Below are 25,146 nucleotides of genomic sequence, written 5' to 3'. Positions count from 1 at the left end.
AAATATCAATTAAAACTAAATCTTTGTACCAAGTGTTTTATTTATTTATTTAATATTTACCAAACTAAAATACATACAGTACGTGAAACCAGGTAAATTTCGACCTCTCAGTCCTAAACTGCTGCAAATGCGCTGATGAATCAGATTAAAATCTTCAATTTTCTTATTGCTGAGGATCTTCTGGGGGCCAAAGACTCCTCCAGATGGCCGATAGCCTGCTTTTGTCTCACAGAGCTGGTATAACACAAAGCTCTAGACTAAACATTATTGGCAAACTTACTGTGAAATTGCACATAACTTTATTAAAAATGATGTACCTTTTTGTTTTCGATCAATTAAAAGCTCCACTTTCAGGCCAAAAACAAACTTATTACTGAAATGGGTTGGTACACTTATGAAAGAAAAAAGGCTAATATGTCTATACACAGTTTGCTGCTTTTAGTAGTAAAATAGCAAAAGAAAAATATGAGAGCTCAGTAAGAGCCTTCTGTCGATAATCAATGACTGATAGCGATCACTGTGATGACTTATTCATCCATTTGCCTTTTTTTTTTCTGAAGGATATCCCATCATATGCTGTACTGTTAAATTTTTTTAAAGCTGTCATGTGGCATGATGATAAAATTCAATCTTGTAGGGACAGGCACACTCAAATGCACTCAGCTTAAAATGCATGTTTTTGAACTGTGTGAAGAAAACTGAAGAAAATTGACCGACAGAGGCACAGAGAGGAAAGTCAGGCCCATAAAGGCCCCACTCACCCAGTGGAGCATTGTGCTGCACTGTGTAAATCTAATAGCGTTACGCTGCATAGTGATACATTTTTTTCAGTTTTCCTGCAGAATGAGTACTTTAGATGTTGACAGAAAAGTAGATTTACCTTGTAATGGCCTGATGTTCTAAATGCAGGGCTTTCACCTGCATGGAGCATTTTCAAATTCGTACATTGGTGCTTTGTCTTGAGGACCTAAACACATCTTCAACCACTGCTTTTTAATGTTAATGTTTTCATGCATGAGCCTCATTGTCACATATATTTTGGGCCTGTATTAGAAAAGGAGCTGAGGGTGAACTGATACCCTGCTGGCTTCACACAACTCATAAACTTCTCTCTTCCACAGGAGCCCACAATACTTCATGGCTGCCATCTGGTGGCAACATTATGTAGGCCTGTTAACTCCAGTGACACTGACATATTCATGTTGTAGGTGATACTCTAAATGAAGAAAAAAAAATGAACTCACTAAAAGACACAAACGTGCCTTTTGTTCTTTTACTATCTAACATATTATCTAACATATTATAACGTATATTATCTAACATACACATGTCGTTAATGTACAGTCATAGTAAATAATTTATTTTATGTGATAAACGTGTCAGTTCCCATGCTTTATGCACATCATTAAAAACGTGTTGTTGTTTTTTTAACTGCATGAGTGTTAAAGCACTGGTATACACCACAGACTGTATATAAATGTTTTATAAAATATATTTTATACATACAGTGATCTGAGTATTTGCCCAATGCTTAATTAATTATTGGGGGTTTTTGTTTGTTTTTTTACATTTCTGTCACATTTAAATGTTTTAGATCATAAAAAAAACATTTCAACATTTCATTCATTTAAGGAAAGAAAAATTATCCAAACCTAGCCCTGTGTAAAAAAGCCTGCTGAATGTGCCACCCTTGGCAGCAAGAACTGCAAATAAGCATTTGTGATAAATGGCAATGAGTCTTTATCATTGCTGTAGAGGAATTTTCGCCCACTCTTCTTTGCAGAATTGTTTTAATTCAGCTACACTGGAGATTTTTCAAGCTTGAACGGGCTGTTAAATGTCATCTCAATGCATCTTAAATGGATTTAAGTGCAGACTTTGACTAGGCCAGGTTCATCGGTGTTTCAACTTTTCTCCATTTGTGAATAATGGCTCTTACAGTGTCTTGATGCATGCTCAGTCATCCAGATAAGTAAATCCCCAAAAGTTGATTCTGTTCACGTCCAGATGAACGGAATCAACTTTTGGGGCTCTCACAGTGGTTCACTGGAGTCCCAAAGCCTTAGAAATGGATCCGTAACCCTTTCAGAGAGGCTGCAACTTCGTCAAACTGGCTGTAGCCTATAGGCTTCCTTGATTCAACAAGGTCGGGCCATAACCAGGCGTGGGAGTGACTGGTGTAATTGAACTCAGCTTTTAAAAAACTGCCCGTAATCAGTAAATTTCAAAAACTGTCCGTTAAAATAACCAGCTACATCTAAAAATCGTAAAAGAAAAGAAAAAAAAGATTATTATTATTATTATTATTATTATTATTATTATTATTATTATTATTATTAATAATAATAATAATAATAATAATAATAATAATAATAATACTTAGCTTGTATTCTTAGCTCCGTTCCGTTTTAAAGAAAATAATCCAGTATGAAGACGAGAGGAAAAAAAACCCAGACATTTAAACTACGTAACTTCCGGTAGAGTAGGCGTGGTTTACGCTGTCAACTAACCGAAGAACAACAAAAACAACCCGACCGCAGAGGGGGGTTCTGCCAAAGGTGAGTTCTGCACTCTCAAAAATGTACCGTATCAGGTGCCAAATGGAGCACGCGCAGTGACCTGTCGCTAAGTTTGGAGGCCCAGATAGTGAGTTTGTTCCAGCACTCAAAGAAATGTTTTTACCGATTTGAATTTACAGCCAACGTGTTGCACGCTTTTTGGAGGTAGCCAGTAGTGTCGTTGGCTCGTGCTGTGCTAAAATGTTCAAACACACCAGGTTGCACTGTTACAATCTCAGCTTCCAGTTTATTATCCTTAAGCTAGCGACATCATACAGCTAGGCCTCTGTCTGAGCAGTCAGCCCCCCACCCCACGAAACGACGCTCGTTATCTGACTGTAACACCGTTTCCCCGGACCTTGTTAAAAATATATCTGTTTAAAATAGCTTCGCGTATCAGCAACTGTGTGCAATGTTTACAGTAAGACTTTTGACCTTTTTATGACTCTTTGTGGGTTGACGTTCAATTCGGGTAGCATTAATCCATTTCGTTGTTTGTTATTTTCTGAAAAACGTCCTCTTTATTGACAGTTTGGTAGCATTGCAGGTTGAACTTCACCGCTGTGAGCAGTAACGAGCAGCTGATAATGATTAACTTATATTACAAAATCTAACTTCCTGCCCATTGTGTACGCCGAACTGAGCAAATGGTGCTCAAGAAACATTTGAAACAAAAAGATTCTAGAAAAAAAAAGTAAAAAATTATAAAATTTAAAAGTGTGTGTTTAAACTGTACAAAACAATGACCTCAGGTTAGTCTTGACATATGTCCATTAGAACTTTTTCATTTCAGTGCATGGCTTCAGGGCTTGGCTGCTCCCCAGCTATACCACATAAACAGTTGTTTTCTTCTCAAGCACCCAACTGTTACCTTACCTTTCCTTTGTTTGTCACATAAATGCAAGTTTCACCACCTTTGATGTGGTGTCAACTCTGTCTTTCTTTGCAGTTTTTTTTTTTTCACATATTCTGGTTATTTTACGGCTGCAAGCTTAAAAATACGTTTTCCCTGATTAGGTTTCTCGTCATTTTCTCACAGCAGGGACCGAGGCATGTGATCTGATGTGGTGTTGAAAACACTCTTTCCTTTGGTCTCTGCTACATCAGAGGTAAGAATCAGGTGGGATCTGTGTAATGAGAAACGATCTATGACAGAAACATCAGACAGAGTCCGGATGAAACACTCAGTCTTTTGACAAACACACTTCAGGTGGGCGCAGTTTGAGATGATCAGACCCCGTTTGTCTGAAACTGATAGGGCTGATCGGGGTTAAAGTGAGGCTGTTGAGTGCAAGGTGGACAGGCAGGGTTGAGGATGTATGTTATTGTGATGTATGATCACCAGTTATTGAGCCTGGCTGGAGGGGTTTTTTGAAAAAGTTCCTTTTTTTCTGGATTGAGTTAAACAATTACTCATCAGATTAATCATTTTACAGCAAAAATGGCAACAGAAATTGTAATCATAGCAGAAAATGGGTTTCAGTAGGAACAGGTGGCTTCGCTGACAGCTGTGCACCTGCTCTCCTCAGTGCTGCTATGCCTCTCACGTTTCAGCTGTCTGTGACTTGTAGGTTATTCTGTGATGTTCGTGGGTTATTTTTAGACCTTTTTTTTATCTCTTAACACGTGCACAGAAAAATGTAAAACATAGACAAGAAGTGTCAGCCAGCAGGAGGAGCAGGACTAAAGTTTGAGGTGGTTAAAGTGGAAGTCAGTGGTAGCACATTTGTGCCCCTTTGTTTAGCACTTTGAATGAAGGACAACCCAACACTATGGGGATAATGCCATGCACAGGCACTGGTTGGCCTTAGTAGGATTTGGAGCAATCACAAGTGATTAATCAATGTTCATACCCCGAGTAATCCTGTCTTCTGAAACTTTCAGTTTATACTTATGTGTTAAATCTACACCGTAGGTACGTCATAATTATATACCCTTATGAAGCTCTGTTGTAACTACATTTCGGCGTGGTGTCAGCCACTTGTCTACAGGCTCTGCAAAGATTCAAGAAATCTCATTTGAGCTTTCGAATCACATGCAATTACAAAGTAGAACTGATGTTTTATTCAATATGAGCAGCAATTAGTGATTGATCCATGAACTCGTCAGCAAAGTGCTTACTGAGGTGGAACAATGACTGTGGAACCACTGCTATCGCCCCCTGGTGACCATTTAAAAGACAACAGGCTTAAAGCGCGTCCACCAAGCATAGGCAATTTTCCCCAAGGGTCCACATGCTGTGGAAGGCGGCACCAATTAGCTGAACTCACTATTTAATTTCATCTCTTTCTGAACTTATCGGTGAAACCTTGCACAAGATTTTCAGATTCTCATGTGAACTTGTGGAGAAAATTAATTGCCCACCACTGCACATGGCCTTCCTGTTAGCTACAGGCCACTAATACCTATAGGTCAGGGGTGGGGAACTCCCACAGCTGATTTAAATGGCTAAATTACCTCCTCAATATGTCTTGAAGTTCTCCAGAGGCCTGGCAATGAACTAATCATTGGATTCGGGTGTGCTGACCCAGGGTGATATCTAGAACCTGCAGGACACTGGCCCTTGAGGCCTGTAGTTCCCCCACCCCTGTTATAGGTGATAGAAAGGTCATTTTTTTGTGTAAAAAATACTTTAAACCCTAAAATGCTTCAGGGAAGCTGCCACTATAGTTCTAATAGTTGTGCTGGTGGAACTAGTTCACCTGGTTCCACTGTTGTCATGTTTCTGAAAATGCTCACTCAATTTGTTTTGCATATGTGGGCTTTGAATGACAAATGTCCAGAGTAGAGGGTGCTTTATTCTTCTCCAGCTTCTTTCATAAATGCAGTTTCAGATGTCAGCTTAGACATTTCCTGTAGGTAAATTATTTAATCCACATGGTCACTCTGAGCTGTGTGTAAGGAGCATTTTCATAGTGCCGAAGATTTTTTGGACAGTCACTGTCAGAGATGAGCTGTGCTGTGCTTTGAGTGCTTTGCACCAAAAGTATGTTTCTTCATGGAGAACGTGAGCATAGGTGAAAACAGAAGCAGATGCTAACAAATGAAAAGCATATCTCAATGGTTTTCTTCATTTATACAGGACTTTTATTAGCAGCTACAAAATCTTCCAAAAAAGTAATAAAAAGAAAAATGAAATACAGAAACAAATTGAGGGTAAAAAAGAAGAAAATCTGGAAAAGAAGATTTTTGGCTCACAGTAGACTCTGGGAGGTGACTGTGCCCATAAAACACTGTGTGAGATTAGAACTTTAGAATTAGATCACAACGCCTGCTAAACATATGTCCCATTCTAAATTCCTTAACAGACATCAGCCCTAAAAATCTGACACTGAGAATTCTCTAAACACCACAGTAGACATGCACGTTACATGTATGTAAGCCTGAAAAATTAAGCAATACAATTTTGACACTTAAAGACCTAAACGTCAGTAGGATCACATATGTTTTGGGAGGAAACTTGATTTTCATACAAATTGTTGATAAACAGTGTAAAATATCTCCAGCTTTATCCTTTAAAAGACATTTGTAACAGCACTGAACTGTCCTGATTTAATTGTCATGTTAATCTTAAAAGCGTCTTTTTATTTTTCCTTTGGTCTCTTACATGGATACGTGTTCAGGACTTGAACCATGGAGTCCTCTGATGAAGATGAGGTGCGCACCTTTGTTCAAGTCCTCAGTGAGAAGTATAACCCTGAGAATTTCCCCTATGGCCAAGGCGTAGGAGTGGTTGTTCTGCCCAGGCCTCCAGGATCCCCTGTCAAAGGTGAGAGATGATAGAGCGAGCTATTTCAGTGCTGTGATGATGCCACGTGAGCAGTGTATCACTTGTGATAAGTTCGGCCCGGCATATCTGCCTTTTTATTTGGAGTGTTGAGCTCTGAATCAGGGTCTGAACTGACTCGAGTTTCCTGTTTGCAGATCGCCTCTTCTTGCCCAGCGCACTGGTTCTGAATGACAGTGGAATCAGTAAAGCCGGCGACAGGCAAGACATTGCTGCTTTCTGCGCCCACGTGGTAGAGCTCGACCTGTCCCACAATCAGCTGAATGACTGGGGAGAGGTGGGTGTCTTGGAGTTTTAATTGAACTTTCTAAAGTTTTTCGTAAAAACAGAGCCATCTGGCTTTTGTTCAAGACAATTTAGTTGGAGTGCTCTCTGTATGCTACCATGTCAGCAGTTAAAAGGGCCTAAATGGACACTAGTACATGCTAGTCACAGGTTTATAAGATTAAGGTCTTTGTTTTGATTGTTATTTTGGTGTATTAAAAAATGAATACAACACATACAGATTAAAAAAAATAGAAGTTAATCTCTCTTTATTGTTAGTAAGGATGCAAGCCTGGGATGTCATACTTTGGCATAGTATGAATGGCCGTGGGGGAGGTGTTTATCAGGAGGAAAAGCTGTAAAACTTAATACAGTTCAAAGTCCAAAAATGTATGCCCTCCTTCACATTTTCCAAAGCCATCCAGTTGGCCAGTTTGGAGTCTTTAACTGGAAAGCATGTAGATTTTTAGATGGTTATTCACTGATTCCATCTAGCCTCCATTCATTCTTTTCTTTTTGTTTGTTTGCATATGTACTGTTAATAATTAAGCTCTTAAGGTTGGGTTGTGCTGCATGCCTCCCCTCGAAAAAGAAAAAAAAAGCTCCTGTTATTTAGCCGTGACTACGAAACAAAGGCCCCTTAAAAAAGTTGCACGGCCCTTGTTATGCCCCTCTCACAGTGCTGTTTGTTATTCAGCCGAGTTATACCGTGGTGAGGGCTGTAGGCACAGTTCCCTTCTGCTGTGCCAGCTGGAACACCTGGTGCCTCTCAGGTTAACTGGAGTACTCATTTATTAATAAGCAGGGTTGGATACATTTTTTTGTATGAACCAATAAATACATACACCACATATTAATTTAATATTATAATGTCTCCTTCTGTCATTCACATGGGTTTAGCATTAAGCATTTTATTTGCCATCTAGAAGCCAAAGGTGCTAGCTCATCTAGAGTGAAAACAAGTCAATGTGAAACTAAACCAGACGCTACTGATGTGGATTACTTATCAGGTTTTTAAACAGAATGAAGGAAAACGTGAACATGGTACAGAAACACTTTAAAAATATGCCTGTTCAAGACTATCTATGGGTTATATATAAAGATGGATGACTTGGAACTTACCTAGAATTTAAACCGCTGTATCTCATTATACAGCTTATATATGTGTACTAGAGTTATCTAGCTAATCAACAAGCTCTGAACATAATGATTTGAATGTTTTGAAAAGCTCTGTAACTTGTTTGTTCTTTTTCTTTGTTCTGTGTCCTGATGCTCCTGGTTTTGCCAGATCGGCACCATCGTTTCCAGCATCCCACACCTGGACTTCCTCAATCTGAGCATGAACCCGCTAAGCGGCGTGCAGCTGGAGCCGAACATGGCAGAGGTTTTTTCCAGGGTCCGACGGCTGGTCCTCATTAACACACAAGTCAGCTGGGACACTGTTCACACACTCACGCAGCACACACCGGAGTAAGTGACAAAGCATGGAAAAAGGTTTTATGTTCTTTTATTTGTGGAAATGAGAGAATTTGGATTTTTTCTTTATATTTTTGTCTAACCGTCTGCATATATAGAGATTTACAGTGTTATCAGAGTTCTCTCTGCAGTCCTGTGAAAAGCTAAGTACACCCTTACTGCTTCCATGGGAGGTATGAGAATAAGTAGCAGCCAGTTGCTAATGGGACACATTTAACTGATCATAAGCAAATGTGAGCAACTCTGAAAAAGCAGACGTTTGGTAGCTTACTGCTAAGGGGATGTCTGAGCAAATTCACTCCAAAGTTAGACTGAGCAATACTCAGAGAAACTGATAAAAGCCCTAGAGCTACATCTCAGACTCTACAGCCCTCAATTAGTGTGTAAAATTGGAAAGTTCATGACAACACAATTTTTTTTTTGAACTGAACTTGTTAGGAAGGGTTTCCGGGCTTCTTCACTTTAAAACAAACACGGCAGGAATGTTTAGGTTTGCTGAAGTTGACAAAACTACAACAGAATGACTGAAAAAGAAAACAATGAAGATGTTTCAATGGCCCAGTCAAAGTCCAGAACTCAACCAAGCTGTGTTGGGAGCTGTGTATTAAAGAATGCCCACAGACCTCAATGTTGTAAAGAAGAGTGTGCCAGTAGTCCTCCAGTGATGTGAGAGATGACTCTTAATTCATACTGAAAACAATTACCTCACATAATTGTTGCTAATGTGGCTCTACAAGCTACTGAGTCATACTGAATCATTTAGTTTTTTGTGCCACTCTGACCACTCAGAGTTGCTCAAAACATTAGTGAGCAGATTAGTGATGCGTTCCTTCTTTATCTTGAGCACACAGACGTAGACTCAACAGGAATTCCAGGAAGTTATGCCCCACCTTGCCATGTTTAGGGAGGTTGCGTTGCCGCATGAGGAGTAATAGTTGGTTGGTTTAGCCACGAAAGAAGAAATCTTTTCAATTTTGGTCAATAAGTCAGGGCTGTGCCAGTTCCAATCAGCAGGAACCTCGTTATCATGGCTTTGAATAGGTAGATGTCTTCAATGTCCTCCATTGTGAGTGTCGCCAGGCTCGTTCCACTGAAAGACTGTCGTGTATCCGGCAGCAAACGTTCCAACGATCAGGCTCCCCCGCGCCCAGGTTTCTCGTCGAGAGGGTGTCAATAGTGTTTAGTTCAATTCAGTCCAATTTTATTTATATAAATCCAAATCACAAGAACAGCGGCCTCAAGGCGCTTTAGATTTTAGAGACCAGTTGATCAAATCCATAATTCATTGTTGTTGTGTTTATTTAGAGAACCAGACAGAAGAGAGTCTCTGAGAGTTAGACGAGACTAGACAAAGACAAGCAGGAAGATAAGGGAGGGAGAGGAGACAGGAGAAGGTGCGGCCGCCTCCGCTGAGAGCTAAGGGAGAGAAATATATATAGAAATCTTATAAAATAAAATTCTTTACAGTTTTCAGAATTTCAGGTTTTGGTTATATTGTAAACAACTTGGAAACAAGATAACAGCTGCTTTATTCTTTTGAAGAATCAAAAGCACCTTAATGCATATTACACAGATTATACAAAGAATCTTTGATGTCCTCAAAAATGCCAGTTTCCTTGCACCTCATCTTCCAGGCTGGAGGAGCTCTTCCTGTGTCTGAACGGCTACAACAGCGTGTCAGAATCCCAGACGGCATGTCCGTCGCTACGCCTGCTGCAGATTACAGATAACCAGCTGCAGGACTGGGCAGAAGTGAGGAAGTTTGGGCTGCTGTACCCCAGTCTGAGCACACTGGTGCTGGCCAATAACAGCGTGGACTCTGTGGGAGACACCAAGGAGACACTGGAGCACCTCTTCCCCAACCTGCGTAGCATCAACCTCAACAATTCAGGTCGGAGTCCTAAAAGTCTTTTAATCTGTCTGTATTCAGTGCAAGGTGTGAACAAATAGCCCTATAACTCATTATGTTTATTATTATTATTATTGTTGTTGTTGTTGTTGTTATTCAGGTCTTAGTAAGTGGATCGACATTGAAAGGCTGAATTTCTTTCCCAAACTGGTGGAGGTCAAAGCAAAAGGAATCCCTTTACTGCAGTCTTACAGCACCGAGGAGAGACGTAGCCTCCTTTTAGCACAGTAAGTCTAAAGCTGTGTGCTCGTTTGTTCAGTAACTTCATCATCGAAATACTCAGTGAGCACTTTTAACACCCGACTGCTGCACCTGCCCTCAGGCTGCCCTCCGTAATGGTGCTGAACGGGGGTGCCGTGTCTAATGGTGAGAGAGAGGATGCTGAGAGGTTCTTCATCAGATACTACCAGGACTGTCCAGAGCAGGAGCGTCCCGAGAGGTGGAGCATCATCCACACATACATTTTTCACTGCACACATAATCATAGTGAATAAGTTTACTCATGGATGATAATAATAATTCAAAGCTGCGGCTGACTGCTGACGCTGTAGTAACTAGTAGAAGTGGACGAGGAATAATACGTAGTCTCAAAAAGACACTTTGCATAGAAGTTGGCGTTAGGCAACTGTGTGAATTTATCGTTACATAAAATTAGCCATCAGCTTTATTTCTTCTTTTTTACTTTTTGAGTGATTTTTTTTAATCATTTAAGTTTGTTAACTTAGTGATCTGCATCCTACAACTAGGTAGAAAATTAACATGTAACTAAATTTCAAAGGCACTCTCCAGATGGAAAGGATGATTTGTAGCCGGTGTTTTGAGAAACAGTCCTACTTTGGTTAATCGTCCTACCCGTATTATAATTTGACGGCGACTTGTGACAAACCCTAACCATAAGAAATATTAACAATGGGTTAAAAAAATGATGTTTGAATGAAATGAATGAATGAAATTTGGGGTTTGTGTTACGTGTATGCGCAGAAACAACGGGTAGGATAGATTCCCAGAACACCGGTTCTCATTTCGTGGCCATATTTAAGCAACATGTTTTGTACAAAAAAAGTCTAAAACTCAGAGATATTCAGTTAAACAATCTTCTTCTTTCAGATGTTTCCTTTAGGGGTCATCACCATCTAACCCTATCCCTAGCGTCCCCCTCTGCATGTGCTTTTTCACTATATCGATGAACTTTCTGTGAGGTCTTCCTCTCTTCCTCCTCCCTGGCAGCTCAATATTTAGCATCATTTGTCCAATGTATCCACTCTCTCTTCTCTCCCAAACTATCTGAGCCTCGCCTCTCTAACTTTATCTCCAAACTGCTGAACTTGAGCTGTCCCTCTGACATCCTCGTTTTTAATCATTTCCATTTTGGTCACTGCCAGTGAAAACCTGAGCATCTTCAGCTCGGCCTTTTTGTCAGTGCTACTGTCTCCAAGCCATACATTATAGCAGCTCTCGGTACCATCTTAAAAACCCTTTCACTCCTGCTGCCTTTCACTGAAGTTTTTATCAAGGTCACATTTATCGATTTGCGGGCAGTAACCCTTGAGCGGTGATGGATCGTGAGCCTGATGAGCTACTACAGCACTGACATCCTTTGGCTTGAGTAAATAGCTAACATGATAAATTAAAAAATATATTGTGTAGTATTATGTTGATCAATAAAATGTGTTGGGTTTTTTTTTTTTCAGTTCTAAAATTTACATCAGATTGTTTTTATCATTGCTTCATTACAACGTTTAAATGAGACATTTAGAGTAAAATTTATATTGAAAGTCTTCACTAAATAGCTTAAATATGGATCACAAGGTGCCAGCACTGGCTTTCAATTAGAAAGCTAAGCGGCATTTACGTTTGCATTATATTCATATGGGAACACCTGCTGACTCATAACATTAGCAACCAATCGCCATCCCTGTCCTCAGTTTGGGTCCAGCACACTATATGTTTTTTTTGCGGGGGGAGGAGGTTGAAAGCCTTCCTCGGGGGGGGCTCACAGGGGTGAAATAATTCACCAACTGCATTCCACTTAACCTCAGCAGAATGTTGGGGAGGGATTTCTGGAGGAAGGTGTAGTCCCTGACTGGGGGAAACTAACCTTTGGGAGACAATGCCACCACTCTCTCCCTGCTCAATGAGTCCTTTGTGCTGGGAATTCTCTGATTGGGAAAACTGATACACCAGGTAGCAGGTTGTGTTTTTTATGTATACACCTACTCTGTCAACCTGAAGCCTTAATTTGAGAAATTTGATTTGTTTTCTGATGTCACATGAGCTGTCACAGCACTCCTGGCTATAAATTATTTTATTAACTGTGGCAGAACTTGTTTGTCCATCAGGAGCAGTTAATAGTTATTTATTTTATTTTTATGTTAAACACATTCATCGCCATCTAAACACTTCATTTTCTTTGTGTTCAGCTTCATCGCTCTGATTTTATTTTCTTCCATCAAGCGTTGCGTTTGCAGTGTTGGTTCGGGAGGGGTTCGGTGTAGGTCCAGCGTTGGGTATAACCGTGACTGTGCATGTGCATGCGGGCGTTATCGGGGTGTCAGACACACTCAGTAGGCAGTGAGCGCACAGCTATCCCCTTTCCTTTCGGATGAGGCTGCGGCCTCGCTACCCCAAGAGATCAGAGCTCTGCAGGTGGGTCACAGCCTCTCAAGTGAACACATCTGACACAGCCTGGCTTTGAGTAACTATAAACGTGTTCTCAAACCATAAACTAGACTAACTGAGATGGATGCACTCCAACAATTCCTTGAAAAAAATGGGAAAGGGAAGAAAATAACACTGGACAGGAAGGATTAGTGGCAAGAAAGAGTAGAGGCAAGGGTTAAAAAAGAAACCAGAGAGTCGGCGTATCCGGTGAAGTTAGCAGTTAGAGGGTCTAAACAGAGCCACAGTCTCAGGGAAAGACGTGGGAAAATTTACATTTTAACTTTTTGAGGTGATCATACTTTCAAGTAAATAACTGGAGAAATGAGAGAATGAGTCGATGAAATGCCAAAACAGGAGAGCTCAGCTACATGGTGTCTCTCGACTTCACAGTCTTTTAATTTCCTCCGCAGGAATCAAAGAATGCCAAAATGACAGTTGGAATGTCGGCTTCTTATCACCTGCAGCATTGTTTGCCCCATTATACCATGCTTACCACCTTAAATGAAGCCTCTTTGGTAAATGGCTTCTCTTAGAATGGCACTTTGTGCACTGTGGCCTTAGTGGAGAATTCCCAGGGTGGACTGCAAGTTTGGCCAGAAAATCCCAGGGCCAGGGCAGCGGCTTTGTGGAGGAGTTTTGGGGAGGGAAGTGAAATTGCTTTGATTGGCCCAGCTGTTACAGTAGCTTTGAAAGCACAGGCCTTTTCTCCTGGATTTTATTTAATCGTTCCTGGGCCCTTATCTCGAACACGCATTCCCCTGAGATAGCTGAGAGCTTTCTCACGGCAAGCAAGTGGCGGACAACTCTGTGTTTCTCTGCCTCTTAAACACTCATAGCTTGTTTCCATAACCCTGAGTTTAAAGTTTTTTTTTTCTTAAATCTGAAATATCTTAAATATACTTGCTGTTTCTATTTCACACCTGTGCTTCATCTAAGAAGGAAAAAAAGAGGATGCATAACCTGTGAGTCTGAAAAGTGAAGCCAGTGTTGAACAGCCTTTTACCTGCATTCTTCATAACAGCCAGCAGAGGGCACAAAAAGAAGTATTGTCCTATACAAGTCTATAAGAAGATTGCCCTGCTTTTAACTTGATTCATGACCTCATGAAGCATTTTCACAATGACTTTATCATCTCTGTCTTTAGTTTTAAGTGTTATTTTATACAGCTTGTTGTTAAATTTCTAGATTTTGATTCCATTTAGAGTAAATCAATGCTAAAACAGTGTGATTGTGACTGATAATCTTTTTCCATCAGCGGGCAGGGTGGAGCCGTAGACCAAGCTGCTCTTTGAATGTCGAAATGAAGCCTTTGAAACGGGAGTCTACATCCTATCATTGGTACAGGGTGTATGTTATTTACCATAGCAACAATGGGGGGGGGGGGGCAAAGAGACACTGTGGTCTACCTTTAAAATGCCATTATGTGTTATCATGATTATTTGGGCACATATTTTTCCATATATTCGTAGAAAGACATGCAGACATGTCTGACAAACTCATTTTTCTTTAAGTTTTGGCAAATATTCAAAAATTATATGTGTATAAGGAGCTAGTTAGCGGTTAGCATACCCTGGAAAATCCTCCTTTCTGAAACTTAGAATGGGTGCATTTATAAAAGGGTCTTAATGTTTTATTCAGAATCACCTGAACTGAGTGGATGAATTCAACAGGAAAGTGTTTCTACAGGTCAAGCATGAGGGCTGTTTTCCCATAGACTCGTATAGTACCAGTCTGTTTGCAGTCATAGATATCACTACCTTCTTGCCATTATAAAAAATGAAAGTTTAAGGGTTTTTCACACCTGCACTGTTTAGACCGTGTAAATCGAATTCTGGTCTTTTTTATTTAATTTATAGTCAGAACATAATCTGACCTCCATCCAACCCCAACTACCAGGTGTGCGCTGCTAGTTTGAGCTAAATGCCTCCTCGTAGTCAGATGTGCTTTGCATCCTAGGATGCGGCAGAAGACCATACACACGCAGAGTGCTCAAACTGTAGCAGCTAGCTGTAGAATAAACCAAGGGTCCAGAAGACAACATTTCCCTTCATTGGCCAATAAGCAGAATGCCTGCTCTGCCATGGTTTGTGGTGATGCATTTTTGGTTCACTTGGAGTTTTCTCTGTGTAAAAAGAAACAAAGCCATGGGTAAAAGCCAGAAGTTTACAAATTCATCAGCTAATTAAGACTAAAGAAACTAGAGGTGTGAAAACGCCCTGAGATAATTTGCACAGGCTTCACTTTTCAGACACTATGTAGCCACTGCCATGTCTGAGAAACACCATACTTTGTGTGGTGGATTTCTAGTGTATGTCTTGAAGGACTTTGTGTGTCTTTGCTTTATACGGCCTCTGAAGTCATTCAGTTGAGCTCATAGCAAATAAAAAATAACACGAGCTCTGCTTTGTTGCAGGTACCATATCCTCGTGTCCAAATATGGCCATCTGGCTCCACTGGCTGAGGTAGACCTGAGTCCCCGCCTCACCATGGTGGTTGTTCGCTGGGGTGACAGGGTGGAGACAGTCAGCCTCCGTCTGGAGCAAACAGTGGGTGACCTAAAAAAACACCTTAAGGGTCTGCTGCAGCTGCCCAATGGGATGAGGCTCTTCTACATCGACCGAGAGATGTGTTCAATATTTGGACCAGAGGAGCTGAAGTGCGGCACCCGGGCCCTGCATTCCTACGGCATTCGAGACGGGGACGAGATCCTGGTAATGCCCAGGGAGAAAAGCCGCTGCAGCTCCTCGGGTCTTTGAGTCGGGAGGTTCTTACTTTTGACTTGGATTGGAGGAATTGTAGAAATGATAAATTACTGGATATTAAGCTTTTGACTTGAACCCTTTTTTTTAGATATTATAAAAAGGGTGGGTGTTTTTGATGGTAAAGAGGTTTGCTGTCCAAAATCTTGATCACATTTATGCAATAGTACATTTGCACATAGTTGTTTGATATTTACAAAGACTTGAATGCAAGTCGCACATTTCTATGCTTCATGTGGCTTGAGTTACAACTGCAGTTTACATCTTATAGACGAAGCATTAAAAAAAGATCAAAAAGTTCTAGGACTGCTCCCTTAATGGCCAAAAACCATACCTGACCTGAAATTTGGCCGTCCTCCCCTTCAGGGTCTTCCACATGTGCACCTCTGGATAAATATCAGTCTTGTTATGACCACTTCCACTTGTTCTTCTGTTTGCTGGATATGTTTTGCAGTCAAAACAGCAATCATTCAGCTTGAATTAAATTTTTGGGAAAGCGATGGAAATTGGTCCAAGGAAATTTGGACAAGTCCAAGGAAAGGCAAGTGCAGGTGGTTAGAGCGGGCGCAATCCAAAGAAAGCCACCTCACTAACGTGATCGGGATAGGCACAAGAACACGACCTTGAACAGGAGTTCGGCCAAATTTATATCTGATGTTTTTAGATTTTCAGGGGCTGCAGAACATTAAGATCATACTTCCCTTCATACAACTGTCTTTAATTTTTTTTAATTGCTTCCCTTATTATGAATTAAATGCATAAATTGCACACCAATTTCAAAACTAAAATTACCTTATAATTAAAGCATTTGAAGGGTTAAAACAGACCTTCTAATCCCTACTGTTGAATACATTAAAATTAGGAGACAAATATAAATTATACACAATTTCAGATTCAAATTCATTGGATATCAGAAATGCCCTTTCTGAGAATACATTCTGCCACTTTCAGTGCACATTATGTCTCTGTAATGACTACACCTTGATCAGCATTGTCATTTTTCTCCATGTTTCTTTTGTAAAAGATTAATTGATGCCTGTTCACTATAAACTGGCAGCAGGAGATTTTGTACAGTCTGTGCTAAAATTGTTCCAACCTATTACGTTCTCTAGAAGCAACCATGATGGCAAAAATAAATAAATAAATAATAATAATAATCATACTGCAATGATTGCAACTAATCAAGCTTTAAACATGGTCTTGATTTTTTTGTAGTGCCAAGGTTTTGTAAATTGGGTACCATCCATATTTGCACTGCATTAAAAAAAAATTACATTTTATTTACATTTTCATGATGATGACAGCCTCAAAGCGTTGCTCTACCTTTCTAACCTTTATTTAAGCGGAGAAGATTTTGTTTTGTTTTCCTGGAGGAAGAGTGTTTAGATAAGCAGCACATGTAATTCCCTACTTCTTCTTGTTGCCCAGCTTAGACTTTTTCCACACGATTGTAGTGAAATATCCCGGAATAACCTGCGAGCTGATGCATAAATGCCATGTGTTGGGGGTAACGTGCACGCGCGCACCCGCACACACACTCTGATACCTCTCAGTCGAGACGCCCTGGCAGAAAGACGAGACATGTCTGAGGTGAGCTCGGGTCTGGGACAGAGAAAAGAAGGAGTGTTGATGCTCAAGTTACCGCAGGTCTTCTGGCTGTCCTGCGCATGAATGGAGCGGCAAGAGCAGCTGAGAAGCGCTGAGGCTCACTCTGTATGGTAACCACACACCAGCTGCTGTGTCACGGACACTTCCGCTGGATTTAAGTTGGAACAGGTTCACCAAACAGCTTCTTGGCCCTCACCGGTCCACCCAAGTCTCTCTCCTTTACATTTCCATCTCACAGACATCCAAACTTGTAGTTTGCGCCGTTTCGTAGGTCCTGGTGTTGTGAGCTTTCAGCAGGAATTTTTCAACCTATCTTATCGCCTGAAGATTTATTTTACTTTAGCTGACGAGACTTTGGCTGTTGGTGTCTGCTGTGTTTTACCAGCTGGAGCATTACAGATGTAGTCACTTAAACTATGTGTCATAACAATACTGGTGCATTTTTTTCACGTGTTCGTTGGTAGCAAGTGAAGTTATTTGGGGTTAAGTCATTGTTGCTGTGGTTCTTTCTCTAATTTAGACTCTAATTAGAGCTCCCAGGTCAAAATGCTTCTCTTGAGCGTCCGCAGATAAAGTGTTTTGTTGTGTTTATGCAAGCATGTGAACGTGCTGGGGTGCACTTGTCCTGCGGCAGGCTCACAGTGCCATCTGGACTGACAGATTTTCTTTGTGTAGTAGATGACTGGAGATCTCTTTGTTTTATTGACTTTTATTAATCTGTATTATGATGAGTGGGCTCTTGAGAAGTGCTGGGATAAGTGTGAGGGGTTTGTTTTGTTTTTTTGGATCATTGTGAGGTTGGTTTGCACAGTCTCATATGTCTTTGTTTCTTTCAGCATTTCATCATATGCGAGATGTGTCATTTCAGGGAAACGATGTTGTTTTATGGGCATTTGTAATTTTGACATTTCTAGAATATTAACTGCGCCTGTCACCTTTATATCTATCCTTCAGTAATACCAAAACAGAGTTTATTTACAGATTTTAAGAAGTTTTAAAAAAATAGATGATCTAAAGTTCACTTTGCCTTGTGCTGGTTAGTGTGTGGTGTTTAATTTATATTTCATTTGCTTTCTGTATTGCTTTTCTTCCGTGCACTTTTAATTCTCATTTGCATTACTGCAATCTTTCTATACCTGTACTGTATAATGGTGCTTTAACTTCTCTTAAATAAAAAAAATAAATACGGATTGTTCCAGCTAATTGCAGTGTTATTTTTTTCATAGTAATTCTGCAATAATAGTCAATGCCTATAGTGTGTGTGGGGGATGTTTTGTGTTTAGTTTTTTGTTTTTGTTTTTATCTAATTCGGGACATTAAATGACCCCACACAACTGTTCATTATCCAGTTCATATGGACACTATAGCAAACATACACAAATCAACTGTAGGAAACATTTCTAGCATGAAAAAATACAACAATGGGGTCATGAATGAGTTCATCTGTCACTTTAAGATCCATACAGGGAGGCCTCAGTTGATTGGTGGATTCAAACCTTGCTGTGTATTGATGTGACAGATTTTCTTTTTTTGTTTTGTCATTTATTTGACAGTTAAGTCTGTTTTTCCCAGAATGTCCCCATTTTATTTGGCTTTTTTTGTATTTAAATTTTTTTTTTTTTTAATGTAGAACATGTCTTTATGAAGTTATCAGTTTTTCATTATGAATTTGACTTTTGGGAGCAAATGGCCTTTTTGTATTATTATTATTAATTTGTATTTTTTATCATGTTTTCCTGTCTAGTGAGTTTAGTTTTTTCTTCTTTAATTTGCCTCTTTTTATATTTTTGGCATTTTTGTCATAAATTTGGCAGTTTTGATCATGAATACTGCTATTTTTTTCTCATGAGCTTGTCGTGGTTTTTTTTGTCATATGTTTGCAAACCCGCACAGCCACTTTATTCTTTTCACTTTCAGTGTCCCAAAACGTTGTGGTCTGTCACATCTGGACAGCAGACAAATTGTTTGGGTAAGTCTTCTTGTGATGTGTGCTAGCTGTGTGAGCTAATGCTCAAGTCTGTCTTTTAATACCCACTGCCATTTAACTGTCACTGGTTAGACTAATTGATGAGCCTATATCGCTATTCATTATCTCAAAAGGTAAAAATGGACTTGTCACTCCAACTGTTGCAAAAAGCTACTGGTTAGGATAAAAACTGTCAAATATTCAGATTAGTTCAATAATAAATGAACAGGCCTCTTTACATGTTGACATTTCACCGTCCTGATTGAAAGACAAGGCATGGAGTGGGCACACTGCTCGTGTTACGAGCTAAACGGACACGAGATCGGCATGCACAGCTCTGTTTCTTAATGCTTGGCCCTGGAGAAGATCGGAGGAATCGTGCAGACCTTCTCTTTTTCTCGCTGGAGTGTTTCAGTCGAGCTGCAAAAAGTCCATTCCATACGTGTCAGGCGGTGTTGTGTTTCTGGGGCATTCCCTCTTAATTTCCTCCTCCTCTTTTTCCAACACCATGGCACTAATCCTGTGTAGGATATCTCTGCCACCCACCACTACCCACTCCTCAGCACATTGTCAGCATGAAGAACACCTTGTCAATGGCTGGGATCCAAGGAGGCATTTGGTCCTGTAGTTAGAAAGCTGTATTTTCTTTGTATTCCCTTCAAGATTATTTTTTCTTATACTTTTTGTCTGCATTTCTCAACTCTTTGGCTGTACTGACATTTGGCAGCCATGTTTATTAACACATTTCTTGGTGTCTTAAGATCTTCATAGGGTCACAACTTCAAATGTCTTGACAATAATTACATGGCAATACCTCACATGAACATAATTAAGGATGAATCCCAGCAACTTGGGTTGTCCCAGTGACGTTTCCAGTGTCACCCTAAGGTTAGTATCTCCACGACAACATCATGCTTTGAGCTGCCTTCATCAAGCCACGAGGTTATTGCTTATAAGAGAAAAGTCTTGATATTAACAGGATAGACTGCAATTATATTTAGTTTATTTAGCTTAATTTTTACAAGTATTCATCCTACTGAATGAATGGAGACCCTTGGCTTTTAGGTAGTTACCTAACAATTGACTGGCTTCTACCCATACGCTATGAAAGATGGTTGTTTGGTTAGTGTATTTCTGCTATTTCAAACCATTTTGATGTCATACACGAGACATGAAAGGATTTGTCTGAGAAACCATGGGATACTGCATGCTAACATCATAAGTTAGCATACTTTCAATCACATGGTAAAGTATACCCTGCAGAACAAGCAAGCAAGCAACTGGACATCGTATGCAGGATGTCCAGTTGAGGCTCCTAGTGTAGCCTCACTGCTCCATCGTCAGCATGTATGTGAGCGTTTAGGATCCATGGGGTGTTTTGATCTCAAAAACTGACCGGATGCTGAGACGTCTGTGGCATTTCCTCCTATTCTGTTCTGTCCTGCTTGAGGAACCTAAAACAGCTTACATCAAAAATTGATTCTATACGTTTAGAGACACTCAGTAGAGATCCTGATGCACAACTGTTACAACATCAACATTGTTATTAAAACCTTGTCACTTTAACCGCTGCTTTCAACGCTATTCTTCTCATAACATAGCATAACATACACCCTCCACCCCCACGTGCACTTATAAATGTAAGAATATTTATCTATTTATGGCCTTTTAAAATTTTTGTTATCTCTATTTTTTTATCTTGGTAATTTTAAAACTTCTATTACCTTAAGCTAAGTGAATTGTTTAATCTCGTCAAACAAATTTTATTGTAATGGGGTTCTAAATGGGAATCAACCCATTGGATATTGAATTCCTGGATAGAATTGAACAGGGATACTGTAAACCAATACAAAGCAATAGTTAGCAAGTTTTCAATCAGTGTTGCATGAACAAATGTCATCTGCAATTTAACTTTGCAGATGCACCATCCTGAGAATATGAACGTACTTGAAGTTGGAAGATTGTTGCAGTGCATCTATCCCACAAAGCACTTTGTTGTGTAAACAGGACCTGGCTGTGCAGTTGGTACTCTGATCTACCCTTGATCTGCCCCATTGCATTATGAAGTGGGGCTAAGGGCAGGAAGGCTAAACAGGGCCTATTGTTTGGTAGGATGAAGGAGTCATTGGGGTAAGAAGGTTTGGGTTACTGGAAGGAGGTCCACCATTGTGAATGGAAAGAAGGGAGAGGAGGGCAGGGCAGAGCCAACTGCTGGGCATAAGGGGTTGAATTAAAGTGGCCCGCACCAAGGATTAGGTGACTGCTAAACAGAGCTTAGTGGGTATCCAGTCCAGGACCTTTTTATGTTAAGGTCAGGCTTGATGGATTCTCCAAAAACTTGTGATGCTAGATACTTTGACCTGTTCCCACACAATGCCCTCCTGATGATAGAAATCTTTGATCTACCTTATGTCTCATAACCAACTTTAAGCAAGGAAAAAAATTATTTTATGCATGTTGGGGATCCTTAGTTGAATTTCTAACCTGGTACTGGGGAACTCTCCAAGAGATTTGATAGGAGCTGCCAAGTGCTTGTCCGCCAACAAACACTTAAAGGAATAGATTAACAGCCCTTGAGTTTGAACAATGACCAGTCATTCTCAAAGAGGCATGATTGTTGAGTGTGCTGTTGATGGAAAACTCCAAAATATATGCTGACATGAGTAAAAATAGTTCTTCAGATCCACCCAGCTTTCTTTTAAGTAGTTTCAACCAGTGGCATTTAACCTCTCACCGTCTGTAAGCACTAGTGTTACCAAAAGGATCCAAGGATGATGTTACAACAGCTTCAGTGTCCAACATTTAAGAAAGTTTCTATATCACTAGGAAATCTGAAGGTAAGGGTGAAAGATGCTTTGATTTTATATAATACAAATGGTTTAAACCGTTTTAATGATGTTAGTGTGTACATACACTGTAAAGGTACTTTCATTTCCCCATTTCTTTTATTTTGACTGGTTAGAAACAGTTTTAATTCCTAAGTGAAATAAATTGATAAAGCTCCAGTCGTAGAGACCTGGAGGCAAGTTAACCAAAACTGGTTGCTAATGAAAAATATGTATTATTTAACACAGAATACCCACTTGCAACTGCTTTGGTGGCTTTCATATTGTTGCAGTTGACCATAGTTTGCATATAACATGCCAACTTGTCTGCAAACACTCGCCATCTACTCTCCAAGTGGTGGGGGTCTGGGTGGGGGTTTCGTTGTGTTTTTTTTTTTAGTTGATTTGATTTGAGGCGAGTCGTTCAGTTTCATTTTATGGCTTGGGTTAAGGTGTTGTTCATCTTTTGGTTGTTTTTTTCCAGTCTTCACCTCTGTAATTTGTGCTCAGATTAATTAATGCAATTATTTTTTGAATAATTAAACTTTCTTTGAAGAGCAGGGGGTTTGCTCATGTTGGCATCTTTATGGTACGGGTTCCTCTAACTTTTTTGAGGACTTCCGGGTCCAGGGTCTGAAATCAGGAACTGTCGCAAAACAGCAAAAAACTCATAGATCATGTGTGATATAAAAAAAATGACCCATTCTGTCAAATTACATTTAGAAAATCTAAATAATTTAAACTGTATTCTGGTCTCAGAACTATGCAAGCCCATTTCTGCCACTAAAAGAAAAAAAAAACTATCCATAACTTGAAAGTTTGAGTTATTTTCTCCAATTTTCGAGTTATTTTCTCCAAATTTTGACTTATTTTCTCAAAATTCGACTTACTTTTCTCAAAATTTTGAGAAAGGTAACTCAAAATTTCGAGTTAGTGCTGCCAATCAGTAATCTACGTGAATGACATCATTTCCTTGTTACCCGGAAGCTGAAGCCCTCAGGTACAAATGCTACAGCTAAGCTACCGGTATTACATCCAGTCATGAATGCACAGATTGCTGAGTATTTTCAGCGTGGTTTCAAAAATGATGAAATCCTTGTGTTATTAGCTGAATCACATGGCGTTACTATCAGCAAACGTACTTGCGAAAGCACCAATTTGTTGCGATCCGGTTTTGAGTGTGCGTTACTCTGCGCCATATGCTTCCAGGTAACAAGAAAGTGACCTTATTCACGTAGATTACTGATTGGCAGACCTAACTCGAAATTTTGAGTTATTAACTTGAAATTTGGAGAAAAGTAACTCGAAATTTCAAGTTATGTTTCTCCAAATTTCAAGTTATGTTTCTCCAAATTTCAAGTTACGTTTCTCCAAATTTCAAGTTAATAAGTTGAAATTTCGAGTTAATAAGTCGAAATTTCAAGAAAATAACTCGAAATTTCGAGTTATGGATACTTGGTTTTTTTTGGGTTTTTTTAGTGGCGGAAATGGGCTTCCATACAGACCTGTATGCTCGCAGTTGGCCCAAATAAAACATCCTAATGTGCTCTATGACACACTTGGCCCCTTTAACAAGTATAATTACATTCAGGCCGTGTGACACGACCACCCTCGTATACAAAGGAAAAAGAAGCGTTATCTGTAGGAAAAGCAAAGAGTGCAATCACAAGAAATCGGGCCATCTAGGTCTTTCCAACTTCTCCATCTACAACATTTCCCAAAACACAAAGCCTTGGTCAGGAAGCTCCCTCAGCCCACTAGGTCACCTGTAACTGCCGACTTTTTTTTGTCCCTCTTTGTATGACATTCTCTTTCACAGCTCGCTTAAGAGTATGTGACCATTTACACAACAAGACGTGGGAGGTATAAAAGAAGCCTCCGCAGAGAGTCTCAGTGCTGCTTAATGGGAGCCCGGGGCCTGCCCTCAGTCCTGGAGCCTTTCACACATCTTGCTCCCTGCCTCTCCAGTTACTTCCACTGTCCTCCGGCAACAAAGACCCAACTGACTGCCCTCTCCTTCCCAGACCCTATCAGCGTGGATCCACCTGAGATTTCCCCTCAGTATCTCTCCAGCATCTATGGAAATGAAGTGTCTTGTATAACCCTGTAAATGAGGCTGTACCTAATTAAAAAAAGGGGGCTACACAGAGTACCCAAAGTGACTGATGTTAATTCTGTAATTCTAGCTACCGCCGAGCTAAAGAGCTAGGTCTCAGACTGTGTGTGTGCTTCTGGTTTTGGTCCATAAACGCCCCCAGAGTGAGACTGTACTCCTTTGGTGAGTCTGTGTGCTTGGGTGCTCTGAGCTTTAACTGTACTGAGTGAACTCTGGTAAGGCTCTAACCACAACCGAGTCCTGATCCAAAGACGACCTTCTTTTACACTTTGGGCACAAAAAAAGTCAAAACGAGAGAAACATTTTTAACTGCTGCTTCAGGTGGTGAAGGACACATTATCATTCACCCCCCCCCCCCCCCCCCCCCTCCAAAAAAAACCCCATAAAAGCCACAGTGTTTCCCACCAAATCGTCCACCACAGACACATTTTATCATCAATTGGCACTTTGCTGCTGTTGATGACCGATCCTGCCCAAAGAGGCTTGCATTCATCCCATGAGAGCCTCTCTTTGTACACAACATTCCTCTTCTGTGGTATTTAAAACATGTCTCCAGACAGTAATTCTCTTTTGTTTTTCCACCTCTGACTTCCCCTCTCACCTTCTTGCTCTTCTTACTCTGTTTCCAGTTTCTCTCTCTCTCTCTGATTCCTCCGCTGTCCCTCCTCTCAAGTCCCCTCTCCTCCACACCCACCCCCCATCCCCAAACACTGATCTCAGATTAAGGTGAACACTATCCCAGGTAAACTTTGCACCTGCTTCTTTAGGCAAAGCTCCTTCCACTGATTCTGACTGATTCCCAGTTAAGGCGAGAACAAAAAAACTCTAGCTCCCTGTTGATTCTGCCGGTAATTCCTACGGAGCTGGACGCGGACAAGAAGCACTCTTCCATCAGGACATCCAGCTGCTCTTCATCACTTCGACTGCCTCTCTTTACTCCCTCCATCACTCCCTGGATGGGATACTGCTCTGTGGAGACTGCCACTAGACTAGTAAGGTGCTAGATGTTCAGCTCCTGAAGGCAGGTGAGTCCATCATTTTTGTCCTTCACTCTTTTTCAGTATTTTCTGAATTTATAACCTGACTGTGGTTGTAACAACAAAGCTGTACTGTTTTAAATCAGCATGTTTTCATGCTGCAAATACAGACTATACCTGTATGTCACAGGAGTTATTTTGGGGGGTGAGTTTAAAAAAATAACACTTTCTATCTAAAAT

The 25,146-nt window shown here is 40.3% G+C and overlaps 1 protein-coding gene across 3 annotated transcripts; it reads left to right on the top strand.

Moving 5' to 3' along the window:
• Window positions 1-2,469: 2,469 nt before the first annotated feature.
• LOC134636064 (tubulin-specific chaperone cofactor E-like protein) lies at window positions 2,470-18,216 on the top strand. 3 transcript variants are annotated; one of them, XM_063485841.1, is made up of 9 exons: window positions 2,470-2,558; window positions 3,598-3,667; window positions 6,182-6,327; window positions 6,483-6,622; window positions 7,898-8,079; window positions 9,720-9,976; window positions 10,095-10,221; window positions 10,317-10,433; window positions 15,069-18,216. In XM_063485841.1, the coding sequence occupies exons 3-9, from the start codon at window positions 6,192-6,194 to the stop codon at window positions 15,409-15,411; spliced, it is 1,302 nt and encodes a 433-aa protein (XP_063341911.1). In that variant the 5' UTR covers window positions 2,470-2,558; window positions 3,598-3,667; window positions 6,182-6,191; the 3' UTR covers window positions 15,412-18,216. The 3 variants fall into 3 exon arrangements, with proteins under 3 accessions (XP_063341911.1, XP_063341912.1, XP_063341913.1); XM_063485842.1 differs by having other exon boundaries at window positions 2,518-2,558; window positions 3,601-3,667; XM_063485843.2 differs by lacking the exon at window positions 2,470-2,558 and adding an exon at window positions 2,609-2,646.
• The last annotated feature ends 6,930 nt before the right edge of the window (window positions 18,217-25,146 follow it).

Source organism: Pelmatolapia mariae, linkage group LG10_11 (assembly GCF_036321145.2).
Source record: "Pelmatolapia mariae isolate MD_Pm_ZW linkage group LG10_11, Pm_UMD_F_2, whole genome shotgun sequence".
Lineage (NCBI taxonomy): Eukaryota > Metazoa > Chordata > Actinopteri > Cichliformes > Cichlidae > Pelmatolapia > Pelmatolapia mariae.
The sequence above is the reverse complement of the archived record's forward strand: the minus strand, read 5'-3'. Positions and strand labels throughout refer to the sequence as shown.